General features: G+C 34.2%; 1 protein-coding gene across 2 annotated transcripts; it reads right to left on the bottom strand.

Moving 5' to 3' along the window:
- Positions 1–1,381: 1,381 nt before the first annotated feature.
- On the bottom strand, positions 1,382–8,471 carry LOC127098194 (branched-chain-amino-acid aminotransferase-like protein 2). Of its 2 annotated transcripts, XM_051036720.1 has the most exons (21): positions 8,244–8,471; positions 7,933–8,004; positions 7,610–7,708; positions 7,436–7,507; positions 7,129–7,221; positions 6,915–7,052; positions 6,591–6,649; positions 6,286–6,388; positions 5,584–5,772; positions 5,372–5,472; positions 5,001–5,055; positions 4,820–4,906; positions 4,530–4,581; positions 4,019–4,104; positions 3,593–3,646; positions 3,370–3,453; positions 3,050–3,121; positions 2,571–2,651; positions 2,074–2,109; positions 1,830–1,961; positions 1,382–1,652 (listed from the first exon to the last, which is right to left on the bottom strand). In XM_051036720.1, exons 2-20 carry the CDS (start codon positions 7,999–8,001, stop codon positions 1,833–1,835), a joined length of 1,659 nt encoding a protein of 552 aa, XP_050892677.1. In that variant the 5' UTR covers positions 8,002–8,004; positions 8,244–8,471; the 3' UTR covers positions 1,382–1,652; positions 1,830–1,832. The 2 variants fall into 2 exon arrangements, with proteins under 2 accessions (XP_050892677.1, XP_050892676.1); XM_051036719.1 differs by lacking the exon at positions 1,382–1,652 and having other exon boundaries at positions 1,659–1,961.
- Positions 8,472–10,471: the final 2,000 nt, after the last annotated feature.

The following is a 10,471-nucleotide window of genomic DNA, read 5'->3' as shown; positions in this document are numbered from 1 at the left end:
ATAGTCAAAATGCCCAAACATCACATCATAGCCAAAACACACAAACATCATGACAACCATATGGTTTTCAAATACCACAACAACCATTTAACTTTTCTCAAATGAATCATTCACATCAATGTCTCCCTTCGATCGTCTAGGTCACACGCCAATAACCCTTCAACACATCCTAACTACTTTGGCATGGATCGTGAACTCAGTTACGGTAGTGTATCACTTCATACATAAGACATCTTAGAAATGGAAGAACTTCTTAGGGATTCTGTTGATGTTGACCTCAAACCCTCAAACACCTGGAATGAATCAATAGCGAGGGCAACAACGAGTAAGGGTTACAGGGTGTGGAACCGGTGGCCGGTATGACCAACCATCTCGTCATCATTAGCTAGGGTTTATGTAAAAAAAAATATTTAAATATTATTGTTTACTATTTATGCTAAAAAAATCTGCGTGTACACTGGTGTCAGACCAATTGGCGCCTCTTTTATAAAGTTGTACAGTAACACCAATTGAATTGGCAACACCATATGGAGTTGTCACCAATTCATATGGCAACATCACTTTGTCCAGATCTAAAAGTGGGATATTTTGAGAATTTTTTTAAAACATGAATTATTATGGAAATTAATTTGAAAATTTGGATTATTTAGGTAAAAAAAATCTCACGTTCACACCCTTAATAAAATTCATTTATTATATGTTTAAATTAATTTCTCCTTTATATCTCAATTATTGTTTAATTTAGAAAATATATACTCAACTCAAGAAATATGGTTAATTTTAAAACTGCTTACAAAGAAGAATGATCAATGAACATAAAGGTGAATGAAATGCTAATCACAAACCCTTTAGGTGTAACCATTCAACATTCATTATCATATTATGCATTACCTTGTTTTCATTAATACTTACTTATTTCTTTGCAGTATTCAGGGAATGTTGGAATCAATGAATTATGGAGCTCAAAGAAGACAACTTATGTTTTATGTTGGTTGTGTTGACAGATTTATGATTGATTGTGTTGATGTTATTAAATTAATATAGGTTGTGATAATGTTAATATTATTGCAATTTGCATGTATTTATGTTGATTGTTTGGGCAAATATTTATATGCTCAAAAAATTTAGATTTTATATGATTCTTGGAAGTATTAAATTTTATTTTAGTAACTCAATTTAATTGTGTTAATGTTAATGAATTTGGTTCAATTTTAAAATGATAAATAAGTTCTTTAATCCAGATTTAAAGTGATGAATGAGTTCAAATAACTCAGATTTTAAAAATAAAAATAATCAAATATTTAGTAACAATTTTTTTAAAAAGTAATATTTTAGAAAATCTAATATATAACCCTTCCTAATAAAAAAAAAGATTTGTGAAGGAAAAAAAGAGAATATTTGAACGTATTTAAAACTAGTCCATCATTAGTGTTATATGTAATTTAAGAATCCAATTTAAGAGATGATGCATTTGAGATGCTGTAAATAACCCAACACTTATACTATAGGAACCATCACAAGAACTGTCTCTGTCAACTACAACCTCTGACATCAAGGAGCCTGTGCAAACGACAATGCGAGAGGATAGAGACGAGAAAGGGAGAGGGGCAGAGTTGAATTTGGTACGTAATTGTATGATGCTCCAAGTGAAACTAAAATCAAAGAAAGAATACAAGTTGTAATTTATTCTTATGTGTATAACTAGAGGAAGAAAATAATATGTAACAGATAAAGATACTATATCTAGCTAGATAAACACACAAAGCATACTACAAAGATAGGTAGTCTTCTGTATTAGTGCACACCAGTACAAGAAAAATATTGCATACTTTTCAAGTCTCGAGGTAGTTCTGTATTGGCACACCCGACTCTTCGGTCAACTTTTTAAAACTAGCTTGCAATTTTTTTGTTACTGGCCCTACTTTTCCATCACCAATTGTGCGTCCATCAACCTTCACTACCTGCAGATGGTAAGCAATTTTTTTGGCACATCGTGAGAAAATATCTAACTGAGTAATATATCATGTCCGTAGCATAATTCAGACAAAACTTTGGAAGGTATAAGGTACTTACTGGGCTTAGTTCTCCCATTGTACCTGTTGTCCATACCTGTAAGGCAACTTTCTAGTTATAACTTGACATAAATTTGAATATTCAAACCAATGGAGAGAGAGGGAGTATTAAAATTATGGAACATATTGATTATAAGACTATTCAAACCAAATAGTTGAAAATTAAAAACTCTTAGTATATCAGTATTACCATCATATAATGAAAATAAAACTACTCAATTCCATATCAGAGTGAACTTAATACATTGCTATTTTTTAATGAAATCTTCACTCGTGACATGTGAGTTGTGACATCTAGCTGTGGTTAAAAAAAACTCGAAAAATATAGGAGTAACATTTTGGCTATATATATATATATATATATATATATATATATATATATATATATATTATTCCTCATTTCCATAAGCCAGTAACAAATACTTAATCAAAAGAAAATAAAATTCACTTTCTTTTAAATTATTAGATTTCTAGGAACAGTATATATTATTGGTGAACCTCATCTGCAGAATGCACTTCTGATAGGCTGATTCTCCGCTCTTCTAAAATAAACTGCTCCTTCACCACAAGATCCATAACCTTAAATTGCAAAACAGCTTAGTTCCGTAAGTACCAAAATATAATAATAATTGCACTAAGAAACAAACCTCACTGAGAGAAAAGGAATTTGACACCTTCTCAATGATATTAAAAAGTTAAATTTTTATTTTATGTGCTTTTTCTTCAAAAGTTAATTTTACCTACCAAAATGGTGCTTTTGTTTATCTGCGCCTTTGTTACTAACTATTTTTTATAACCAACTTACACGGATAGTTGATATTTTTTCAAAGCAATTTTTTTTATTGATAGTATAACTTTTTTTAATGAAATAGAACAGGGATAGCAATGCAAAATGTTTATCATTATTAGTCCTAACTCAAATTATCCATCTTATGAAAAATACGTTGGTGTAAAAAAAATGAATCTGCAGAACTTACAGTTGCTCTAGTAATGCCGGGAAGACAGTAATCAGCATGTGGTGTCAAAACACGGCCTTTCTTAACTACGAACTACATAAAGTAAAGCAATATATTAGTTGAAATGTACATGCAAGCTTATAGGGAAAATGAACATTGTGCAAGAAGATGGTTTTTCATAAGCTATGCATTAAATCGACTCATGTAATCGATATAAATTATCAATAGTGTGTAAATCAATATTTTAGGAGTTGAACTCCAAGAATCACCTCCCTAGTATATAATTATCAAAATAGAGAACAGAGACCTTTATAACAGTTGAGACAAAGTTCAAGACATACGATGTTTGTTGCATTGGTTTCGGATACAAAACCATCTTTGTCCAGCATAATTGCATCATCTGCTTTTGCATTATTGCTTTCAACCTGCACCAAACCAAATAACAACATTTGTGTGAAATATATTCAGAAAGACAAGATATTAACATGAAAAGATGTTAAGAGTATGGCTTATTCCATTTTGCATTAATATATGTACAAATTCATGCGGTGAATAGAAAATTACCTTTGCAAGTATGTTGTTCAGGAGATTGTTGTGGTGTATCTTTGAATCCAAATTCTGGTAACAAACAAATAAAAAGATCAAACAATCAACTAGACAGACTAAAAGAGAGTATGTCAATCAAGCAGAAACATTGTTGGTTTTGAATTAATCTTGCCCATTAAAAGCTTCTCCCTACGGTCTCATATATAAGCAAAAACTTCTGCATATTTAAGACCACCAAACGTAACATTTCTTTTTGCTTATAATTGAGACTGGAGAGTATCTCCCAAGCAATCCCATGTCAATTTTAATTATCATTATCACTCATAATGAATAAAATCATGGTATGTGAAAGAATGAAAATCATGACAACAACAAATCAAGCATAGATTATTAAAATAACAACTTCCTCTTTCAAATTAACAATTATACAAACAAGAAACTTACATTTGGTGAGTTACGGCGTGTTGAGGCAGTTACAAGAACTATACCGCGCTCATTATCATAAACAGGGGGCTTCCATTCGGCAAGCACTGCATAATTTAGCAAGGACCAAGTTCAGTATAACATTGAATGTCCAAGTGAAAAGCATATTGTAAGGAAGGTCTAAAACTTAAAGAAACCAAATATTCATAGATCATTTAAGTGTAAATTTCCAAGGGTTTTCAATTGGAGCTTTTCATAAATCATTCCTAATCTTATGGGCATTTAGTTAAAAAAAAAATCCTTTAACTTGAGAAAGACAACACCTTCTGATCACAAAGCATTCCTCCAAATCAACCACCCTTTATTTGTCGATCACATTGTATGGCAGATCCAGGATCACAAACAGGTGTTGCTAGATCAATCCAAAAAAATTGCTGAATAATGCCAACATTGACATACAAATGTTTTCAAAAAACCTAAATATTTTGGTGCCAGTATCATTGTTACTTGCAAAAGGTTAATAAATAGTTACCAATTAATGTGCATCCATACAGATTTAATGACGGGCTCATCCCAGAAGTAACCTATAAAAGAAGATGGCATAGAATTTGTTAATAGTCAGATTCGCAATTGAATTAAATATGAATGATGGTTTCATAACTTCAGTTGCAAACAGAATGAAATATAGTCAACACTAGTGAAACAATAGGTTACCATTTAGCATATTGCATGCTTACAATGTTTCATTGTTGAGAATGGAATAAAAACCAATAGGAAACAAAGAATTAACGTAATAGAAACAAAAGTCTAAGAGAATAAAACCTTCTTTCCCCGTGTTAGAGAAAGTCGGATGTGGGCATCATCAAACATCCCATTCCTAATTAGCGTTTTGAAAACAGCTTCCTTAATCTGAAATATATCTTACAGAAAGCATCAGAATTTAAAATGGGGTAACAATCTGAGTGACTCGTGATGGATGAACAGAAAGCTTCTTCAGACTCACCTCATTTCGACTTGGAACATTTTCAAAAGCCAAAGCTTTAGCTGAATCGGACATCCTGGTGAGATTTACGAAAATCAATTGCGTTAATGAAGGCCAGATGTTTTTACAAAAAAATCATATTATCAGTACATGAAAATCAATTGCGTTAATGAATTACCAACCTACAATGTAATCAAATTGATTGGAAACAAAACCAAACAAATAACTGAATAGAATTTCAATCTATGCTTTTTTTTATGTAAAAAAAATAAGTAAACAAAAAAAGTATCAATATATGCTTGTTTAATTAAACAGCTATATACTTCATTGATAAATGATAACATAACACCAGACATCAACTTTCAATTTTTCAAGTTTGTAACACTACCTACCTGTCCAGATGTTCTTCAAGTTTAAATATCTTTTTGTTATACACTCGAAGACCCTCCCAAACGGAGTCGCCGCCTTGGGTAATAGAATCAAACACTGAAACCTAATATATCATAGAATAAAAATTTAAAATCCTGAGAGTGCATGATCAATTACATAATTCATGTGCCTTATTTCATTTACATGAAACCTCGAAATGTTGTAAAACAAATACCTTGGCATCCTCGCGTGTCACAATCTCATCACCGACCCAAACAAGCAGTTTCTCATTTGCGGGAACTGGAAGGTCCGGAGGAGGCAAAGGAGAGCTCAGAAGAGATGACTTCTTCTTTACATGGCGTCGAAGCATGTTGTAAAGAGGTAGACTATGCTCCAATATATCATAGAGAGAAAAGGGAAATGGCTGAAAAGGAAATTACAACACGGTATAAACACAACCAGGATTTCCCTCAAGCCCAACCAATCATAAGGAAATAAGGCATAGGGATAGCTATAAAACATCAACCGCGTATGCAATTGCGATAAGATTAAGCTATAAAATATCAATCTTGTATCATTTGTAATAAGATTATACCACTTTTTTACAAAGATATGAGCTAACTAGGTGCTTTATGAAAAACCATGTTGCACTACAAGACATATGTTGTTCTTTTATATGCCTAATCATTTCTAGAAGGTTTGCTTTTGTGTATTTCCAATGCTCGAGACACATATATGCTGTCCTCAATTGATGAGTTCTTATGCTATGCTATTTTTAGTTCTCAAGTAGAAAAGATTACATGATTTTATCAGTAGGTAAAACCTTCGCAATTGCAAAACATTGAAAAAGATATTGATTGTAACTGCAAATGATATAATGGCCTAGACTCCTTGCAACGGGAACTAAACTGAAGGCATGCATAAAGGAACTACATACCTTAGGATACTTCTGTTGTTCCTTAAAACCAGTAGATTTGTGCACAGTGTTATACCACCAAGGGGCCCATAAGCCATCTATTGGTTTCGGACCTGCTTCCCAACTGGAAAGTTCAAAATTTGAGTTGTCACTTCCTATGTATGTACGCATAATCAATGGAAGAATGCTTCAACCACATTTTCAATGACTAAATCTCTCCAAATATTTTGAATCTAAAAAGATTTTTCAACAAGAAAACATTGAAATAAAGACCAGAAAAAGTAGCAGCACAAGGCCAGGTTTTTTATAAAGAACACTCTGCATACCTGAGCATTGAAGGTTGAAAAGGAATCTCCAAATCATCACAAAGACCCCGTAAAGTAGCCTGCAAATTAACAAGATCACAAACTAAAGCAAGATTAAAAGCAGAATCTAGATTTGCATATAAGTCAGTCCAATCACTAATGTATCAAGCAAAACATAGAACTTCAAAGAAATTTAGACTTAAAAAAACTGGCTATACTATTAAAGAAAACAAATCATATTCATATCTCAAGACAAGCAAATACATATTTTGGCTTATTTAGCTTCCTATTTGGTTTCATTTTCATCACATTCCAGAATCAAGCATGTTGAAAAAGCTCAAATACCTCGGGATCTTTTTGAAGTTCTTCAGCATCAATAACCGGCGGTGGTTTTCCACTCTCGGAGAGTTCATTGTATATATGAACAAGCTCCAACAAACCCAATTCAAAAAAAGATGGGGACACAACCTTGTCAAAGGATGGCTAGAGAACACACAATGAGATCATAAGCAACTACCAAAAGATTAAAGTCGAATATAATTTGTGAAATAAGAATTACCAATATGTCAAGAGGATTTCTTATGAGAATGAAGTGTTTCCCTTTCTTCATTAAATCTTCCGGCAATCCAAGCACCCTTTGTTTTGACATATGCTAAAATCAACAAAGTAATAACAACAAGTAATGTAGTTATAGATAAATAAAAAAATGTAGTAATTAATTACCAACAAGGCATTCATATTAGATTGGATTATTTCTTCAAAGACTTATCTTACATAAAAAAACACTACAAATTCACATACAAAGGGAATAACTGTGAGAATTTTCCTCATGGATTGCATCTTATCTTGAAGGAGACTCCGTTTACCTTACAGAATCGATACTTTTTGTTTCCCGGACCACAAATTATATCCTTAACAACCTTATTTCCATCCGATTCCTATTACAATTGAAAGAGCAACAAAAATGAGAGTTTAGGAATAAATGTAGAGAAGTTAAATTTAAAGGTACTTGAAACGAGTGAAAGAGATAAACACCATACCGTTTCAGCGAGTAGTTGTTCCTTGTAAGGTCTGTTAAAACCGCTTATTTTAAGGAAATTAGCATAGAGAGGCTCATCAAGCACTTCAATGTCATCCCTCTAAACAAACACAAACACAGATCACAAATGAATTGAACAGAATAAAGAAAAGAAAAACATAAACCGGAAACACGACACTGACACTAAACGTCGATACTATTAACAACTTGAAAAAAATGAATAAATTAAATGTAATCACAGGTGCCAGCGTTGGATCCAGACACCGTCACTGACATGCAATTTTTTTCCGAGGTGTCTGTGCTATACATGCATGATGATAATACCTGTGAAAAAGAGTACATTAGGCTTGTACTCAAGGACCTTGGAGCAGACCATGAATGAATCACCTCCATATTCTGCAATCAAAATTAGATACAGTTATCATCATCACTCTCATCTGTTAGTCTTATATAGAATTATGGTAATTTAAATTCAATTTAATTTCCCAATCAGCAACATTAATAATCTTAGAAACTTTGAATAATTATTATTTAATGATGTTAATAGTGGTAAAGTTAAAAACGTGGACGTAACAATAATTGTAAAGCTCGAACATTTATCCTAAAATACAAAGGGGAAGAATTAGGTATAGTACCGTTTCTGCAAGTGGAAATTCTTTCCCTAGTAGAGAATAATCCAGTGTCACTGAAGCAGTATATTATTTCATCAGAAACACAGTGATTTCAGAAAACAAATCCAATGGATCTCGGGGGAAGAAGAAGGGAACAGAATGCTGAAGAAGATAGAGAAAGGAGTATTCTTTGACTGGGGAGTGATTCTGACACTGAAAATACTATCTACGTGTCATGTATTAATTGGGCCACAACCATTTTCGATGAATCGGAATCTACTTTTAATATATAAAACTACACCATTATCGTTTACCCTTAATTAACCCGTTTAAAAGGTTAATTTATAGGAATTTTTTATAAATATAACTTACTTTTTCATTGAAATTCCCTGAATACCTACGATTTAAAAAAAAATCAAAAAATTCAAATTATCCCAGTTTTAGAAGGAGGTGTCAATTCAATTGACGACTCCTCTTAAAGATTCAATGGAGACGTCAATTAGATTGACTAGGGCACATGCCCTAGTCAATCCAATTGGTGCCCATGTGTATTACTTCAGAGGAGGCGCCAATTGGATTGACACCTCAGTGTAAAATACAATTGTTTTTGTAAATGGTCTACGTGATACATAAATTTGAAATAGGACCAATTGATATTAATAAAATTTGCAGTTTACACAAAAAAGCTTAATGGTGATGACTGAGATCACATAACCGACCTCCGGTCCCACATCCCCTAGCTACCCTAACCCACTTTGATGATTCACCACTGATGTTTGAGCATCTGAGGGGCCAGGAGTGTCACTACCAACTATAGGAGATGGCCTGTTGAGGTAGTCAGACAAGTCGGCATAGTCTTCAGTATGCATCGAGGGTGTACCGCCGTAGCTGAGTTCATGACCCATGTTAGAGTAGTTGGTTTTGTGGTTGGCTCATTGGTGGGCGACCAGGAAGGTTGAAGGGAGACATGGGTGTGAATGATGCGTCGAGGAAATGTTGGAAAGGTTGTTGGGGTGTTTGGTAGAGATATGGTTGTTGGATGTTTTGGTTTTGTGAGGTTTGGGCTTCTTGGCTATGGTAGGAGGAGGAGCGGTTGGTGTTAAATGATCGTTTGGTGTTCTGGCTAAGGTGACTTTGGTAGGGTGATGGGGTAGGTGCGAAGCGATATTGGGTCTCAGGTTGATGGTCAATTTGTTGGTGGTGGTATGGGGTATGCTCTTGGTATTGGGGTTGGGTGTATGGCATGTTTTGGTTGTATGTTTGTGTGTTGGTTGAACGGAACGTTTGACGGATAGGGGGTTATGTGTATCCGGCCTGACACTGTTGTTGGGGGTTTGATGTTGAGGTGTCAGGTGTGTAAGTCATCTAGCATGGCTCGTAGAGGTAGATATCCTCGACGATGAACTGAAAACCAACCGATCTGTACCAAGCCATATAAGTACAACTTGGTTTTTCTTCATTTGGCATGACTATGTCAGTTAAGACATGATCACGGCGGTACTTCCATTTGCGACACTCCGATCTTGCAAAGCTTTGCCATGGATTGAAGTTCCATTGGTCGTTAACTTTGCGCAGATGCCATTCTCCTAGGCTTGCTGGGGGATCTGGGATGTTTTGGGCATACCGAACTGCAACTTCACACGATCACTGTTGTGCATCTCCACATTTGTGAACCGTATTATCGGTGTGCATGCAGTCCATACGGTCGCGTCTTTAGCGTTGACCTCATGGTCATGATCCAAATTAAGGTATGGACGCCAAATTAACTGAAATGTGAAAGAAGACGGGATTATAATCTAGGTAGAAGAAGTTAACAAATTATAACAAAATAAATTAAGTTATTATCCTTACGTCTGTCGGTCGAAGGTGATCCAACAGATTGCGATACTGAGTAATACAGTGTCTAGGACATCGTGCAAACCATCTACACCAAAAAGGTAAGTATACTAGTTAGAGATAATAATATTTAAAAAAGTAAGTAAAGATATAGCAATTTAAACAACTTACTTTTGTGCATACGGGACTGTGAAAGGGTTGTTGTTGACGGGTGCTAGGGACGGTAGTCTTGACCAACCCCATACTTGTAGCAAAACAGCACATCCAGAAAATGTAGATATGTCTTTGTGTGAGTTTTTGCACAAGGGGCTATAGAGATAGGCTAGACAAGCAGATCCCTAACTGTAACTTCCTATTCTATCTACATGTCTAAGTAAAGGTAAATACTTAATATGCATGCTAGAACCACTACCTTC

This window comes from Lathyrus oleraceus, chromosome 6, assembly GCF_024323335.1.
Source record: "Lathyrus oleraceus cultivar Zhongwan6 chromosome 6, CAAS_Psat_ZW6_1.0, whole genome shotgun sequence".
Lineage (NCBI taxonomy): Eukaryota > Viridiplantae > Streptophyta > Magnoliopsida > Fabales > Fabaceae > Lathyrus > Lathyrus oleraceus.
The sequence above is the reverse complement of the archived record's forward strand: the minus strand, read 5'-3'. Positions and strand labels throughout refer to the sequence as shown.